A 19,255-nucleotide genomic window follows, 5' to 3' on the forward strand; every position below is an offset into this window, starting at 1 on the left:
GCATCAGCCCCAGACACAGCATCATTTGCGTTGCCATGCATGATAAAAATCAAACATGGTGTCATTTGCATGTGCAAACACAGGTACTGTAACAATCAGACTGATTTACCAATGTTTGAGCTTCAAACACAGTACCATTTTTATTTTGCCCATTTAAACACATCTACTGGCTGAGAGAACAGACTTATTAAGTATTTTAAAAAAATAAAAACATTATTAGCATTTGTCAGACACTTTTTGTTCTTGGCACCCACAGCTTGACATTGCGCCAGTGTCGACAACAGGGATGATCAGCAAACCCCAAATCATACCATCATTGTACAATTTTCATTTCTAACAAAGACTGCACGGTCATCAAAGCATTTCATCAGACAATTGTGCCACCACTTTAGAATTATAAAGTCCTGCCTGTCAGATAATCAAAAGCTGGACTGTTTTGTGGTTACCTAAAAGTTAGAGGGGACATCTTAAAGTAAAATACTTTTCTTTATTGCAGTATTAATCATCTGAAGTTCTAATGTTAAGTGACTAAATACTGCACTGTATGTAGTTTCCACTGGAGGTCAGTATTTGTGCTGCCCTTTGTTGCACTGAACAAGATTAGAATACACTTCTTTCCTGTGCCACCCACTAGCTGGCTGGATCTAACAATCTTTCAGTTCACCGCACTGATTCAGCCGGGCACTAGAAGAAACATTTGTTCGCATTTTCAAAGCCCCAGTCAGGAAATTAAAACCATGTCTAGAGATGTGTCTGACTCCTCCGGCTGTCTTTTCTTGCCTCCTCCTCCAACCTACTTCTGCTCCTCCTTTTGGCATCCTTTCCCAATTATCCCCTTCACTCTCCTCCTTGCCTCTTTTCTTTCTTCACTCTGCTCCATCTGTTCATCTGTCTGTCTATCATCACTCCATCCCTCCTCCCCTGCTAGTGTGTTGGTCCTCACCCTCTTTAAGAGGTCCACTGCAGCTTATCGCCTGTCAGCCCGGAGGCAGTTATGTAAAACTCTTTAACTCCCCCTCACTACATTTAAACTGCTCAAAAAGAATAAATCCAAAACAAGGGGAGACTGAATGGTAATAACTTTGGTAGTATTTTTAAGGCCACCCTGACTACAGTGAGGGTTTGTAAGGGGACTTCTATATTGTTTAAGAGGATTGGGTAGTTTTAAACCGGTTAGTGGTTGATCCCCTGTTGCCATTTAAAGGAGATGGAGCCGTCACAAAGCTAAAAAGTCTTGACCGTCTGTGCGCCTGCTGTGATTCGTTATGAACATGCTGGTTTTCAATGCCACTGAGACAGCGCAGAGGGAAATTGGGCAGCCAAATGCTGGAAGGTCATAAACTTGGACTGAACCGTGTGCTACCCATTCTTTGAACAACCGCTCCGGCACACTGGAATATTTGTGCCTAAAGACGGCTGTGGGGCGTGCATGTGTTGGAGAATGATTTCTTCACCGGGGCAAATAAAAATGTCTCCGAACTGTGTGAAAGGTGCATCTGTTGAGGTGTGAAACACTGTTTTCCACGGCCACCTTTCTGTCAGTCTTTCTCTTCCTCCTTCTTTCGCTCTCACTCTGTTGCCTTCTGTCTTTCTGCTCTGTGGAAGTGAAAAATGGAGTTGGTAATTAACTTTCCAACCTGTAGAACATCAAAAAATAAATGTCAATTCTGTCTGAATGAGTTTGATGTTTCTTCTCTTCTCTTTCCCATATCTTCCTCTCCCAGAAAGCTGATGTCGGTGTTGAAGAGATATCTGGATGTGTCCAGTCGAGGAGAACAATGTGAGCCCATCCTCCGAACCCTCAAAGCCCTCGAGTACATCTTCAAGTTCATCGTCCGTTCACGCATGCTTTACTCCCAGTAAGTGTGTCATTTATTTATTTTTTTTGTTGTTGTTGTTGTCTGAATTGATCATCACGATAGTGTCGTCGATTTTGATTTTGGTTCCGCAACAACGCAAACGGAGAGTCTGAAGAGGCGCACACACAGAACCCAGTGACTCTGCATTGGCAAAGTAATTGTTTTAGACAGCTCGGCGAGAACAGGCTGCTGATTACAGCACTAACGTTGCTAATAAGCATCGATGATGAACAGCGAGAACCAAATGGGAGCTAATGTCAGGGCAGGACTGCTGAATGGGCAGTGAACATGGGCAGACAGTTCCAGCACCCACAGCGTGAGTTAGAGACCAGCCCACAGCTACACCCTATAATAGTGTAGACACCATTTATAACTTCGGTGGAAAAATGAATGCTGACAGATCAGAAACATGATCCATGGTTGTGTTCAGTGCTTGGCCAGTGTAGACTGTACTTGTTTGTGGGTAGTTGTGCGAGTGTACTGTATATAAGACTGACTGAAATTGTGTTTTTGTAGAATATAGTATTCAGGGCAGCTTGGGTATTGTGTGTGCACTTTGTGTGTTTATCTATTTAGTAGGTCTGTCTCTTTAGTCTTCCTTAGGGCATCATGGGTCAAGTCCATCCATTTTTAACGGTTCGGTTTGGTTTGTTCCAAGATACTCATAAAATGATCCTTGTACACCTTGTTAAATGATTTATAATCTGAGTGCATACATTGTTTGCAAAAAATAAATTAAATGAACAGATAAAAATCATAAACATAATATTATAGGCTAGCTGTAAACACACCTTCCCGTACCACACAAGCGTGAGCTCATTAGTTTTTGAGTTCTCTCAGAGATTTCTTTCAGGAAAAACAGTCACCACTGGCAGCAAACTGCAATGACAAGGAATGGATAGCAAAAATCGCTTACCTGTGTGCCGCCGTCTTGCTCAGTTAACTCGATTTGCCGCTGCTATAGAGGAGAATGTCGTAATTTTGCTGATAAGGTACCCGCATTTAAAGCAAAATAATTGGAACTGTGGGGACGAGGATTGGACAAGGGCACATTTACCACATTCAGGTCCTCGTCCCAGATGGTGCGCAGTAGCTTGACTTTGCCGTTGACCGAGCTTGTCCGTAGATTACCAACCGTAAATGACCCAAGAAATGCAAAGGAATTGGTGTGTGACCCCTTTGTGAAGAAGATCATCAGCTCCTCAAGCTTGCAAATGATTATGGGATGAAAACTATGTTTTACATAATGTCTCTGCTGGTGTTCAAGGGAAATATCCTGAGGTAAGCACAAAAAAAAATAAAAAATGAAGACTAGTTTCCATTTCAAAGTTCACATCTCTGCAGTAGGGTTTTCTGTGATGAATGCAACAAAAACTAAATTGTGCAATGGTCTCAACATGAGGAACGTGGTTCAGGCAATGCAAGCAGAAAAACCAACCCATGGCGTCCATCGATTCAATACCCGTTGAATATCCAATGAACTTGCAGGTTCAGTGAAGTATAATAAAATGTCATCGACATAATACGACAGAGATTCGTTCACTCAATCCAAACTTGCCTCCCGTAAGATTAAGTTCATAGCAAATGACAAGCGTCAACGGCTCAAGAATCATGGTCTTTGAAAGTGGTGTGCCAGTTCATCACTTAGTGCATATTTGTTTTGATTGGTGTGAATTTCCAAGTCGGGACTGTGTGTGCGCATTTCTGTCTTTTCAAGAGCATGTGTGGGCATGAGCGTGTACACACACATATACATTTAAGTGTGCTCCTCAGTGTGTGTCTGTGTGGGTTTGTGCATCGCATTATCTTCCACTGCTCCTGGATTGAATAAGCTTCAGACGGCAGCCTCCCCTGGGTATCTCAAAAGCAATAAGTCTCACACTCCTTCCCTCTGCTCCTCTCTTCACTCCTCGATCTGTTGTTCCCCAACTACCAGCTGCCGACAGTTTCGACTTCCTCTGCATTTAAAGTTTTCACATCAGATTACTCCTCCTATGAGGCCTTGTCATGCCAGCAGAGAATCAGGAATTCAAGGGAGCCATGTGGCTATAGGTGCGTCAGAAAGGCTCCATCATCATCACCATCAAGACTGGAAGTCATTAATAGTTAAATAGGTGACATTGAAGATTTATTAGCTTGTCAAACCGGCCTTGTGTTCACGCGAAGCCTATTAGGATTGTGTGATGTTTACTTCAAAAATACGTTATGTAAGGCACGCAGTACCAGTTTTTGCTCTTTCCTTCACCTTCTTCTTATGTCCTTCATGCTCTATAGCTTTCATTACTTCTCTGTCGTCTAGTTTATTTGATGTATTTGTTCCTTTTTTCCCTTGTTCACCTTCTATGTTCCATATTTCTCCTTTGTGTTGTCCTCCCCCTCATCCTCCTTCTTTCCATTCCTCCCCTCATCTTTAAATCTCACTTTCTCTCTTACCTTCAGACCTCCCCTTTAATGTTTTTACTCCGTTTTCTGTTTAAGCAGATTGATCTAATCTCATCACATAGAAGAATTAGGATGCTTTCTTACTGAAGATCTTATTTTCACTAATGATTTGAAGTGTGTGCTATTGTATTTTTTCTTATTAGAAACTGCCTTTTCAGCTTATACCTATTCTTTCTAATGTTATAATCCTATGTCATCTACTTTTGATGGATGCCACGGAACTGCAGAACCCTTAGAGAGGGAATTCAGAACTCATGGGGTGCATGTTGTTGTTCTTTTATTCTCTTACCCAATACAATGCAGAGGAAAATGTCCCTCACTTTTTTCATACCCCATAGGGGAATGGGAGGGTTATCTCCAGCAAAATCTGCTATAGGGTAGGTAGAAAGGGACTTCTAGGAGAATTGTGGAGTATTGTTCATGCACCTCAGGATCTTCATAAGGCAGTCTATGCATTGTTTTTTCTTTCAAATTCCTTAGCAATTTCTTGATTTGCCCGTCCTGACAGCACGTCCCTTGTCTCAAGTGTTAGTTTGCTGCACAAGTATGACTTAATTGAATTGTTTGTTGTGCCTGATTTTGTGTGTGCGTGTGTGTGCGTGTGTGTGTGTGTGTGTGTGCAGACGTTCCAGAAATTGTGCTTTCTCTTGTTCCACATGCATCTTCAAGATTAATGTGGGCATCAAATACACAAAACAACCGTTTTATTTAAGTCCATATGTATGTGTGGAGTGAGTGTACAACACAGTGTCATCTCACCAACACTGGCCCTGACACATCTACACATCCACTCATCTGCACACACACACACTTACGCACAGACAGGGCTGGTGGATTAAGCAGGACAATGCGTCTGTAATCGCAACTGTACTCTGCAAAGAGCCCGGCGATAATACCGCTGTGTGTTGCCGCCTAATCCCTCCCTCCACATGCTAAATTCGCTGTGTGCCACATGCTAATCCTTCCCGTCGGCACTCATAACTTCTATTGTAATTAACAACTGCTCAGCACAACGGCTTCACACGGAGATGGCGAGGAGAAGGGGCCAGGGAAGGGGTGGAGAGATTGATGGGAGTAATGTCTGCTGGGGTGGAGGAACTGGAAGGGAAGGGATGGTAGAGGGATGTGTGGGTGTTTAGATGCAACGTTAACAGCAGCAACAGATAAAACACAGCTTTTATGTTAAGTACCATAATATAATCACACTCAGTGTTTATCAATGTGTAGTTTTAACTTGGCAGCGTAATGTCTTGTCAACATAAGACTGCATCACTATAATTTAATGTAGTGCATTGAGTTAGAAGTGTGCATTGGATCCATGCTACTGTGTAATTACGATACATGTGTAAAATGAAAGACTGATTTAAGGGTTATATAAGTAAGTGCAATATGTTGTCGTCATGCTAAGTGCATTTTCAACCAATGTAGCAGAAGGGGGATGTGAAGAGGTGCAGCCAATTCAGTTGATGAGAAATTTCCACATAAACACAATCATTTAGGTGTAATTTTGCCTTTTTACTTTGAGTTGAGCTTGCAAGATGAGGATGGCTTCAAAAACATTATCATTGCCAACCTGGAATCAATTGAACCGTGAAGAAAAACAAATGCTGCAGCAAAATTTAAACCCTGAAGTCACTCTTTTTTAGTCTGTAATAGCAGGTTTAAAAGCCAGGAAGTAAATATGTGTTATGGGCATAAGAATTACTAGTTATTATGGACTAATGTTTGTTTTAGGCTTAAAACAGAAGAAGATTTCCAAGGAAAGAAACAACTTATTATACATCTCATTATAATATTCATTCATTCATTCATCTTCTGTAACCGCTTGTTCCTGTGAAGCGTCGCGGGGTCTGCTGGAGCCTATCCCAGCTGTCATTGGGCGAGAGGCGGGGTACACCCTGGACAGGTCGCCAGTCTATCGCAGGGGCCTCATTATAATATCTCCACGTATTTTCCGTATCAATCAAACCCATTAAACACAGTGCTTCCTTAAGTGCATAGTTTAGTGAAAGTAAAATGACCTACAGTGGAACAACACATCAGCTACAAGATGATCCACTGGGTGTGAAATCACACCCTGTTCAAGAGATGGTGACGGATAATAAAGAAAAAAGTTTAAAAGCAAAACAAATCAAGCATTTGCAAGATGTATTTTGAAGTGAATGTTAAAAGCATTGCCCACCCATGTACTGCATATCCACCTGTTTATTCCTTTTTTTTTTATATTGTTATGCTCGCTTTGTAATTTCTCTGTGGTTCTGTTGCTCAGGAGATATAAAAAAAGATGTCTCTTTTGGTCTCTTTGGTCTCTTTTCACGTCCCTTGCTCAATATGTATTCACCACACCTGTTGCTCTCTGCGTCTGTCTCACGCCCCCTGTCTGTTCTGCTTCTCTCATCCCTCCCTCCCCTTTGCTAATCGCGTCACGTCATGTTTTCGGGGCTCCCTCAAGCCTTTGCTGTTTCCACCGATTTCTGTTTTTTCTCGTTGCATTTCCATTCATTTTCTCCTGCCCCCACAGGCTGTACGAGGGGAAGGAGCAGGCGGAGTTTGAGGAGTCGCTGAGGAGGCTTTTTGAGTCCATCAACAACTTAATGAGGACAGACTACACCACCACACTGTTGCTCAGGGTAATCACGTTTCCTCACTCTGCATCCACACCTCACGCCTGCATCTGTATTCTCACCCCTTTCTTGCTCCAGGGGCTTCGAGCTATAGGCTCTATGAAACGTCTTGAGACAATTTGGACGTTATAGAAACTGGACTGAAACTGAATCCCATTTCTGCCAATTATTTTTTTCTGTATTTTCTGTCTGACTGCCTCCTCCTCTCTTCATGTTCCCACTTATCTAATATAATCTGATTGAAACTGCATCAGTATTCTGCTTCTCAATGTCTCCGTCTTCTTATCACTCCTTACCCTGTTGAGGACTTACAAACAGACACGGTCCCAAAAAGACTGAGCTAGACAGACAAGCGTCCCTGTGAAAAATAAAGTCACCTTCCACAGGATTTCAAGGCTGTGATTTAATGGTGTTTGCTTATTGTGTGTGTGTCGCCAGGTCGCAGCTCTGAAGTACCTGCCAACAGTCTTGCATGATGTTGAGAAAGTATTTGATGCCAAACTCCTCAGGTAAGCTTATCCTTAAACACACTCACACTCCAGCATCTTATCTTTGGACTCTTTGAGACATGCTGACAGAAGGGGATATACGGGAGCTTTCACATCAGCTCAAGTTTTCCTCTTGGCTTTGTTCGGTGACCCCCATTCTTCTGTCACCCACACATTCCATCTTGGTCGAGCCTTACCTTCTTTATCAGGTGATAAAAATCTCATCAAACTGACATAGACACAAGGGCAAACCCCTCAAAACACACTCCGCAGATCCTCCGCATGCCCCTGAATGAAATGACAATTTCACCAAAAGCATCAAACAAAAGCCATTTGAAGCTCTTCTCTTTTACTCTTAGACTCCTGAAGAACAAAAGGATTTGAAGTGGCCTGTTTAACCTCTCCTTGACCCAGAATCAAACTTACAATAGAAAGTTAAGTCCAGGAAATCGGTGCTTCACCAACAGCTAGATTTGACGAATGGAAATCTTACAATCAAGTATATGGCAGTCATCTTGAAATGGCCTCCTCACTTTACAAAAAAATGTTAAAAAAAGATGTTAATCAATGTTTGCTGCCTTCAATTTCAGTCTCATCCTCGTATTTTGACTTTTTGCCTGTCTGTGACCTTTTTGTGTGTGTCTGCGTGTGTTGTACGTGCCTCACCGGCTGGGTTTTTGCAAATTTCAAGAGCTTAATTTGACAATTCGAAATCCCACAACCAAGCATATAGCCGTTATCTTGAAATGACCTTCTCACTTTACAAGGAAATGGTCTTAATCCGTGTTTGCTGCATTCACTTTCAGTCTCACCCACATAATTTAATGTTTCCCCTCTCCGTGACCTTTTTTTGTGTGTGTGTGTGTGTTTGTGGATTATCTGCCAGTGCAGTCCCTCTTGTGGCTCCATGTCAACGCAGTGTCACCGAGGCGCTACCTTTAACACCTGCCTCACAGACGCACACAAGCGCACGTACAGAGGTGGAAAGGTGTTGAGGGGCCGAGTTAAAAGTCGGGACATATATTCTCAAATTCTATCTTCTGTCATTCATGTTGTCTGTCCTTTATTCTCATATTCACTCACCCTTTAGTGTCTGTCTTCTACACTCCTTTGCACACACACACAAGCACAGACCTGTCTGAGCTATCTGAACTTAAAAGTAAGGTCCCCGTTGCATTCTTGATCAGAACTGCCTCGAGCAGAGTTTCCACAACCGAGCTGGGTGAATTACAATCACTGTGCACGAGGTGGGCATCAAAGCTTTCTCATCCCCCATATAGTTACATTCATACAGCTTGTAAATTCACCTGTAGCGTGATCTGTCGTGTGGTCCTAGCGCAGACATTGTCAGCTATGCACATGTTTTGTTGGCTCGCTGTCCTTTGTATGTCCATGGGGCATAGGCTGACATTTTAGATTTTAATTAGATTCAGCTCAGATGATTCGTGGGCCTGATAAGTCTGCACTGAGCTTCTGTGCCCCAGCCTGTCCCCGTGCCAGCTTTATGCACATCAAAAGTCACACAAACCTTTTTTTGTTATGTTTTCATTTGGGAGCGCAGGGCGTGCGTTTCATTCTTTTATGCCATTATTAAAAGTGGTACTGCTCCCTGTGTGGCGTTAATATAGGGAGACAGAGATAAAGTGAGATACAGACAAAAATGGAGACAGAGGGTTTGCCACGCTCGGAGCATTCAATCTTTCTAAGTGACATCAGGGCTTGCAACCAGCCCTTTTAATTATTCTAAAATTGAATTTAGGTGGAGGATAAGTCAAACCTGTGTCTTCATTAACGTGCATTTAGGCTCATTTGTTTTCATGCAGCATACAGTGTTCTCCTCATGTTTTCACTGTGATACAGCTGCAGCTTTTAGCAGTTGCACATTTTGCAAACATAAAGGTAAGATGTTTGCATTTCTGATGTCTGAATCCATTACACGATGAGACTACTGACCAGAGTTAGGCGATTTTTCTGTTAACATTTGAGGCACGCACACTAATGTGTAGAAAATTACTGCTGAATATTTATTTTGCTCATTTTCAAGAAAAACAAGCCTGTTGCTCCTCCTGTGTAATGATCTTGTCGATTATTCATTCCGCCCCCTGTCTCTTTCTCTCACCAGTCAGCTGCTGCATGACTTTTATTCCTGCATCCCCCCTGAGAAACTCCAGAAACAGAAGGTGTCGTCAATGACTGAAATTGTCAGCAGCCAACTCTTCCAGAGACAAGGTGTGTAATTTATTTCCCACTTGCATTCCTCGGCACTGAGCCGCTGACCAGCAGCATACTTAACGCTGTGTGTGAGGGACCAATCCTATCCATCCTATCCAAGTGAAGCCATGCACAATCCTACAGAGCATTAGTTGTTTCTCACTTAAGGTAGAGATCATGTTAAAAGGTCTATTATAAAGTGAGTAAGTCTAGCCAAGCTGCAGGACTTAGCAGACAACGCATCCCACTGTACTCGATGACCTGTGAGGATGCTCTTTGCTCTAAGGGTTTTATCTTGGTAATACAGAAAGAGTAATGTTCCATTTCCCGTGGGACAATCCAGTAAAGCACTCTAGATAAAAGCTTTAGCCAAATGGTTAAAGGACATAACGGTGCTTGCGCTTAATTCGGTTTCAATGAACACACACATTCAGGTCGAGTCCATCTTATTTATGTAGATCTAACTCGCTGTATTACTACGTTTCTATGGCAGTCTTATAAATCGTTAGTATTTACTAGTTTACTTATTTATTAATAAGCTTGCCTCACTTTAAACTAGCTGCTGCTTCAGCTTGAATTGATTTGTGTTGTTCTTGTGTTGGTGTTTTGCAGAGCTATCTTGTCCTCGGTGTCTAGTTTCTACTGAGATAAAGATGATGCTGATGTCAGAACAAACAATTTTAGTGCTGCTATGTTCCCCCTTACTAACTTTACAATCAGTGCAAGGGACCCCAGTCAGACACTTATTATCTTATTATAAACAGCATGAGTGGCGCCGATTAATGAACTCCTCCAATGATGACAAAAGTCACTTCAAGTCACTCTTGCTGAGATTAAGCCTCCTCGATGCAAAAACAGCATTGACCTGAAGTGATATTCCTTTCGTTAGCGCATCTCACATGGGGCCTTTTTTTTGTTCTTGTGGTGTTGACGATCCCTCTCCGCCCAGAGTGAAAGTGTCTGTGAATCCTGAACTGAAGCTACGCCGAAACACGTACACTGTTCACGCCTCAATCGCTGAATATGGAGGAGAATAAGTATAAGTGTAATATTTTGTGGCGGTTAAGACAGGAAGGCTTTTCAGAACGCTGCAGTTTCACCTCCATTAATGTGTCAATTTTCACACCGTGCTTGCTCTACTTTTCAGTATAACTTACAAGGACACAGAATTTTGTCTGTATCATATCTTTAAAGTGCACTACACGTAGTGATCACATACACTGCACCGATCTAAGTCCACCCCCTGCCTTTGTTCAGCCCTATTATTTCTGTCTAATTTGCTTGTAGTGGGCTGATAAGTGGTGGTTTCCCCTGCAGAGGTCCACACAATGATGATAGAGTGATCTAATATTGTGCTGCAGTATAATGCAGACTTGATCAAGGGGCCCGTAATTGGACTTGCAGAATTGGAGGACTGTGAGTGGTTGTTGGAGACCAAATTTGATCTGAAAACTTAAATTGGTCTGAGTTGGGCAGGGAGGTGTAGATGCTAGGCTGTGCAGACGTGTTCAGTCAGATCACGTGCATTTCTTCATGAATGCACAAATGCATTCTTAAACACAACCTGCAAACACATTTGTATGTATTTGTTTCAGAGTATGCCACTCTGGGTGGGAGTGTGTTTGTGCGATGGTGCATGCCAAATGGGTATGTTCCTCTACTGCCTTGAATGTTGTTTCTGCCCAGTCAGTTGAGGCCATCCACATCAGTAGCCAGTTCAGGATATAGTTCCTTTATATTGATTCTGGCTCAGATGATTGATTCCTCAGGGCTTGAGGCGACAGCTTCGGCCCTCTGGCTTTCTGTCAACACGCTCAGAGTCACACTCTGTCACCAGGAAAGGAGCGAGAGAGAGGAGAGACATCGATGAAAGTGGAGAGTAAAGGAAATGAACAGGACAATGGGTAGAGAGAGAGAGAGAGAGACATAAAGAGAAAAAGTGCAAAATGTTATTTGGGGCATTATGCCAAAGTGCTAAATATCAGTTTTGGCAAACAAAGTACTCCATGTACTGCAATTTTTGAAATTGCGAATCTCTCTCTCTGGAATATTTGTGCTCAGATGCAAAAATAATTGAGATGGAGTCAGGCAGAAAGAACAGGTAGATCAGATTAAACAGAGTAGGGAGCAAGAAGAAGAAAAACTGGAGAGAGGATTTGCAAAAGACACGAGGACAACGGAGTTATTGGGAAAAGAAGGGAAGGGAAGAGAATTGTGACTGGAAAGAAAGAAAGGGGGTGGCAGGATGACTGGTAAAAGATGGACCAGGGTAAAAGGATGATAAAAGAATAGAAAAGATGGATGAGGGAGGAATGGAGAAATGGTAGAGTTGCTTGAGCAGCGCTTAAAAATAACAGAGACCGTGAGACAGTGTGACTCCTATTAAACAGCCCGGAATTGGTTAAAGTTTACAGCCTTCTCACAGTCAATCTATTAGCAGATTTGCAAGCTGTTGGTCAGCGACACCTGTCTCCTCCTCTCCTCCTCTTCTCTCTCGCCCTCCATCCTCCAGCACAGCGCTTATTTATTTATTCATTCATTCATTTATACATACATCGGCCCATTCCATCTCGATCCCTGCCTCGTCAAATGAGGGCTGACACTCGGTCTAATTGAGATGCATTTTAGCATTGGGATGCTAATCAGCGGGCGTGTTTATACTAGGACGCCATTCATCCAGGTGGCTGAAATATGCAGCAGAGCTAAATTATATATTTATAATGGCTAATGGCCGCCGGTGTCCTATTACCTCACTGCAATACATATTTAATGTCCTTACCTTTCTCTCTATCTGTCTGTCTGGCTGAGCTGAGCTGCCAAGCTTGCTCTCCAGGGAAAAAATGTCAAGCCACTGACAACGCTTGAGAGTGGGAACAGTCAAATGATGGAAGGGGATGGTGTGTGTGATTGTCAGTGTGAGGCGGGAGATCAGCTGCCTGTTCATGTTTGACAGAGAGTGCGAATAAACGATCTTAGGGAGCATTAGTGTGTACATCAGTGCTTTTGTTTTTTTAATGTACATAAAAAATAAAATCAGCCGCTTCATTGGCCTCTGTTGTGGAAAGAAAAAACAGCCAACGGCACGAAAATGTGAGCACTAATTGGATTCTAAAAGGTGCCATTTACAATGCAACTAATTTGTATTTCATGTATTTGAACAATTCCTTTTTTTTTTTAATTATGCATGGCAACTCCCTGAGGTGGATAATTTCAGTTTGCGCCGCAGTTTTTACCCTCATATGCTGTACCCATTCCAAGCAGGCATTGTTTACTGCAAATTGCTTTGGGCATCATGTTCTCTCTGCAGAAAACCCACAATCCTAAGGGTGTGTGGGGACTAAAACCTGGATGAAATTTTTTATTATTTTACCTGCCCTATTCTGAAATAAACACCAGGATACTATAACTCTTTACATACCGTATCTTATGTAAGGTATTGTTTTCTGCAGTTATTCAGAAGGAGCAGTTGGTATTTTGTGCAGCGAGGTCCAGTCACATTGTAACGTGGCTGTATTGATTTTGCTCGTTTGAAATGAATGAATATGTGTGTGTTTGCGTCCAACTTGCTGATTTAGTCAATCCACGTGCTTGCTTTTCTCATGACCGATTGCATCCATGGGCAGTGTTTGAAGGGATTGGATTTTTTTTTCCCTCTTACTCAGAAATACTCCTCTGATTTATTCAGCATACGCTCCTGGGATTAAGGGTCTTGGCAAGCGCATAGTGTATCCGCTCACAAACACACACACACACACACACACACAAGGCGCACATACACAAGCTGCCACACATGCATTGATAAACATGTGCGTCCTGTCATATGGGTTAATCTGGTTTTGAGACAAAATTAAATTTACAAGGCGCATTATGGCTCAATTTGGGCAAATTATTATGCCGTGAGGCAATCACTGTGACAGATTGCGATCATCAACGCTGACAAAGAGGAAAAAAAAAAAAAGAACGAGAGATCAGGGAGAGCAAAGAGCAGAGGGACAGTGGGGCGGGTCTATCGTTTTGTTTGCCTTCTCAGTCCCTAAAGCTGGTCCAAGTAGTTCATTCAATCCACTAACCCTCTATGTTTCCTCAACAAGACCTCGGTTTCACCTCCCTCCATCTGTGCGGCTTAAGAAAAGACTGCAGTTACAGTGTGTTCATCAGATTAAAGGACAACCCATATGTTTTAGTGTAATACTGATTGTCATAATAATTGTTACAGCTTGGTTGCTTTAAAAGTATGACATTTATCCAGTTCAAGACATCAAGCATATATATATTTTAATTGTATTATATTCATCAATATAAACTGCAGCAATCTCATTACTTAAATTGCTTCTGTTTTACTGCCACGCATTATACATTATTGCTGCCATTGTTCACACCCATGTCTGTATTCCCCTGTTGTAACAGTACTTAACAGATGCATGTCACTGCTTGATGAATATGGATGAGGGATGTACTGTACGGTTATTATCGTCAGGATTTAATCAGTGCTGAGTGATCTCACCCTTCCCTACTTTCTCTACCAATCAGCATTAGTGACAGGTCACTTTAAGCCTCGGCCGTAATGATACTGAATGTGGTTCTCTACATCTGGCCTGTGGGAGAGGTTTAGGGATATTATCCTGTAACCAAGCAGGATCTGGCTATATAACTTCTGTAGTCAAACGTAAGATTAGGCTGCAGGTTGTGCTAAAAGCGAATGTGAAATGGGTATTAACCGTGTAGAGATGCGATGTGATATGTAAGAGGGTTAGTCTCAAGTTAAGCAAGCGTTTCCATGCGTCACATGAGACCTGAATTTTTATTGTTATGTATTTCTTCGTGCCATTCGCAAAGCAGCTGGCTGAGTTATAATTTAAAATCTGTCAGCTTTATTGTGGCTCAGGGTGTGTGAGCGTGCATATGTGGGTAACAGGTTCCTGGGTGGTCCAGTAAGCCCCTGTGTGCTAGCTCCGCAATATCCTTAGTTATATAGACATATTAAGAGACAGGCATGTGAATCATAAAAAAACAAACATGTAATAGCCATATGGGTGTCCCCTCGGGCTGTCACTCTGCTCCTCATGAACTGAAGTATCTTGTCTTCTCCTTTTCTTCTATCCCCCCTGTCTCTTGCTCTATTATTTTATTTTTTGCTGTGTTACATTACATTAGCCTAGATACATCACATTAAGCTTCAAATCACGCCTTTCTTTAACTGCTGACAATCCCCACAAACACCCTGCAAAAACCGAGGGCCGCTGACTCCAAAGGATTATCGATGGAAATTGGGACCAAGGAGTGACATGCATGTGTAAATTTGTCTGTTTGACAGCGTAGGAGCCTTCTGCCTCAAGTGAATTTTAAATGTTGTCGTACCCGAAATGACAAAATAGGATCTCTGGGTTGATTGTTCCAGAAGGCGTAATGAAGGGCGAGAGATGTAGCTGCTGTCATTCAATCTCTGCAGAGACCGCAGTTTTGGATGTTGTGAATGAAACGGTGGAGGAAAAGAGGGATGGATGAGACTAATGGAGTAAAGTGAAAGAGGTTTAATCATTTTGGGAAATGCCTCTGTCTCACACAGTCCCTCCATCTCATTTATATTCTGACGCGCGTGTCTGTTCGGGGATCTCGGTGGGAGCTGAATCCAGACAAGGGCGATAGAGGGACACACCGCCTGAACACGCTGACCCATAACTCATTTGGCAGAGATGTGAGCATACGTTAACGTTAAACGGGAGCAACCTTACAGAACAACACAGCATCGCCAGTAGCTGGCTTTCCACTGCACCAGGCCAATTTGTCAGCTTGCTGCAATTTCGGGTAGCGTTTAAAGCTTAATGATCCCCACTGGGAAGCTGGGTTATTGTACAGAAGCAGAGATAACAATTGAAGAATGATGCTATTACAACAAATGATTGCAATGTTAGAGTAAATTGGAGATACCATAATAATATAATATGAATAGGGATTTACAGTTTGAGCACAAGTGCTTGCCCTGTTATTCAATCTGAACAAATACAAAGCAGGATTTAGACTGAGATCAGATATAGGCTTAGCTTGAGCCAGCAGCTTGTGATATATTACTCTCCGATGAGGGGATTCTGGGAATAAATCTGCACATCAGTCATAGCAGCGAGGTGGTTGACCGCGAGGCATTCATCTGCCATTGATCCGCCTGGGTTTAATTGATCACAGCGTTGTAGTAGCTGATGTTACCAACAGGGGAATTGGCCAGTCAGTTTAAAAGTCACATGGACCACTGAGCAAAGGAAAGCAGGGATGGGCGGTGGCAATTAGCGGTCGACACTTAGGGGGTGACTAAGCTACGAGGGAAGACAGAAGAAGATAATTACGTTTAAAACACAGTGTAGGATGAATCAAAGCTGCGTCTGAATGAACACTCAAGGGATTATCTGAACAGGATCAATCTAGTTCTTGTTATCCCTGCACCAAGAGTTTGTTTTACTGAAACAACTTGCCCAGTTCTGTCTAAACTAATGAGCAAATATCACCACGTACAGTAAATGGTATTATACATGTAATGTCATCCAGGTCAAGGTGTATCTAGAACGGAGTTGGGTGATATGCAGTTGCTTTTTGTCTAGCTTTGCTTGAGATTTGTTGCTCTGAAGTAAAATGACTTTATTTATAATTTATGCTGGAGGAGAAGGTAAGAACCCTCTGCTGTGAGTCTGTTTACTTTTTTCCGGACTGCATTTTCTTCTATGCCAGAAGTTGAGCTCATGAGCATAATAGCGAGAATCACAGTGAAATATGTACTTCAGGCACCATTGCCCCTGTATGTCTCCATTATTCACTAGCGCGTTCGATCATCTGTAACTTATCGGCCTATAATTTCAGAAGAGCCCTCATTCACATGGGAAAGACAATTTTATGTATTCTTTTGGGGAAAAATGACCCACTAAACCATTTTGAGACAGCCTTTTTTTTTTTTTTGCTTTTACAAATCATGCATGTCAGATATATTTTAGCATCACACAGCAGCATCGAGCCGGTGATTAAAAACAGTGGAGTGCGGAGAGACAGGCACATCCTAAAAACGAACAGAGGAACGCTGTATTTGAGCTGTAAATCAAAACGGGGTATAAAGATGGAGCAAGGGGGAAAAAAAGTGAGAAGGGAGGGTGAAATATAAATGAAAGACTGAGAGAAGGTGGATGAGAGGAAACACCCACAGTGACATGAGAGAGACATTTAGTCGTCACCAAGCGTGAAGGCAGTTGGCTCGGTCCCAGCCCCCTCTCAAGTCAGAATATTTACTTGTCGCTGCACCTGCTTATATCCTCTTTATCATCTCCTCTATCGCTCTATCGTCCTGAAAGCAGAGCACGGCGACCAAACGAGGGAAGGGAGAGGGATGAAAAACCTCTGATTTACATGCCTCTTAGAAACTGAGATGGCATCTCATTATCATGTGCTATAGTTCATTGTGTTTGGCTGTCAAATGAGGGGAGAAAAAAAAAAAAAAGAACAGAGAAGAGATGAGCTGGCTGCTGAGCCATCAAAGCTGCTCTCTGTGTGGTGGGATGCCAGAGCTGGGTGCTGTCTGCTCTCACAAACTTGGTAACCCAAACACATAACCACACTGTCAAACGGGCGCAAAGAGATTGAAACTCTCACGCATCAAATAGTGGTGACGCACCAAATCGGACACAAAAAGGACAATTCACACTTGGGCACATATTTGTATTTATAATCAAAGGACGGGATTACGGCTTGAATAAATAGACATTTTGAATTGAATATAGATGGGTGCTTGAAGCTTTGTTGGTGCGTGTTGTGAATAGATTGTGTGTCAGCACCTGTGTGTGCGTGTGTTTGGACACCTGTGTGCGCACACACGCACACACACGCACGCACATCGAGTAGCTACAAACTCACATTCTAGTGAAAACTAGAAATGCATGCCAATGTTTGCCGCAAGACCTGGATTTCCATTTGCTCGTCAGTGCCTGTTGGCAAAGCTTTCTTTCAGAGCATGGCTGAATTGATTTGTTGCATTGTTGCACTGCAGGCTATAACCCACAACATGCACTAAATCACACAGGCAAGTGGAACGTATAAACATAGGTATGTGCAGGGAAGTGCAGCCACTCGTGTATTCACCAATGTTAATATTAGTCAAAAGTGTGCATGTGTGTGCGTGTCTCAAGCTGTACTTTTTCCATTATACTATTGCTTGTGAATTTTCTGATTATAGATTTTCTAATGTCAGTCTGCTCCAAATTTTGGGCAAAATGCATCGAGTGGAAAGCTGCAGCACGCCTTTTGCACTGTTTATTTACTCCTGACTCTGCCCTGTCACCACCCCTCTCCTCACCCTTAGGTTAGCCTCTCAGCATCACCGCTTTCCAGGCTCCTTTGTCACAAACCAGCCGTTAGACAGCCTCTGCGAAAATAGGATTAGGTGATAGAATGCCAGTCCTCGCGAAGGAAGTGGAGCTGCCAGGGAGAAAAGTTTAGTCTGAGAGAAACAAGCCAATGCAGATCTGGAGCACCCAGCACATGTTGTATTATTCTACAAAAATGCGTGTGAATATTTTAAGCTCTAAAAATGAAGAGAGAATGCAGGGAAAAGTCATTTGTATTTATCTTGTATTGTTTGTTTTCAGTTAACTTCCACCAGGTACGCTTGCACACAGTTTTGCAGTGCGCTTGGCTGGTTTTGTACTTTGTTCCAAACTTCTTGGAGAACTCGCCGCAGTTCTTCGAAGGATTTACTGTCTCACTTTCTTCTGTCTCGCATAATTCCAGACTGACTGGATGATGTTGAAATCAGGGCTCTGTGGGGTCCATACCATCTGTTGCCGTCATCCTTGTTCTTCTCGTTTCCGAAGATAGTTCTTTATAACTCTGGCTGTATGTTTGGTGTTCTTATCAAGCCGCAGAATACATTTGGGGCCCACCAGACTGCAGATGGTAGTGCATGATGGATGAGAATCTAAATGTCTTTGCTACCTAAAAGCAAAGTGCTGCACAGTACCATATGCACATTGAGTTGTCAAGATACATGCTTACAATCATACAAAACTAGAAACTGGGTGATTAGTTAAGTGATTGCTCAAAATTTATATTGAAATAAATTTGTCCTAAAATACTGAAGCAGAATTATGATGGACAGAAAAGCACTGTAAGATAGAAAATATGGAAATCAGAGGAAAGGTGTGACATTATATGAAGAGCATCGGTAAAGAGAGAGAAAAAAAATCCTGATGGAAAACAACAGACAGATGACTGAAATGGAAAAGACAAATACTGGAAACAGAAACAATAGACATCTCAGATGAAGAAAGTGAGACATAGCCACGCGAGAGGGAAAGACCCCTGGAGGACTGAGAGGTGGATATGCAGCAGATTGTATGAAAAACCGAAATATGGAAAATAAATGTGCTTTTGAGCACCAAAGAGCTGTAGCATTTATTCCACTGAGCAACAATGGAAGGGAAAATTCCTCTAAATAAGGGCAGATTTGTACAAATCATACTTACCAAATATCAAAGCACTCTGGATATTTATTTTGACCCAGCCAACCAATAAAGTGCCAGTACAATCATTTTAAGAGCCACTGAATAATCCATGATGTTAGATTGGACCATAGACGTGATCTTCATATTTCTCTGCAAGT

General features: G+C 42.4%; 1 protein-coding gene across 1 annotated transcript in view; it reads left to right on the top strand.

The window, feature by feature from the left end:
• Positions 1–19,255, top strand: part of dock2 (dedicator of cytokinesis 2) — an 85,495-nt gene that overhangs the window by 13,572 nt on the left and 52,668 nt on the right. The window contains exons 21-24 of the mRNA XM_084549633.1: positions 1,725–1,859; positions 6,823–6,931; positions 7,364–7,434; positions 9,536–9,642. Coding sequence (XP_084405759.1) covers positions 1,725–1,859; positions 6,823–6,931; positions 7,364–7,434; positions 9,536–9,642 — 422 coding nt within the window. The remainder of the gene's footprint in view (positions 1–1,724; positions 1,860–6,822; positions 6,932–7,363; positions 7,435–9,535; positions 9,643–19,255) is intronic.

Source organism: Chelon labrosus, assembly GCF_963514085.1.
Source record: "Chelon labrosus genome assembly, chromosome: 8".
Classification (NCBI taxonomy): domain Eukaryota; kingdom Metazoa; phylum Chordata; class Actinopteri; order Mugiliformes; family Mugilidae; genus Chelon; species Chelon labrosus.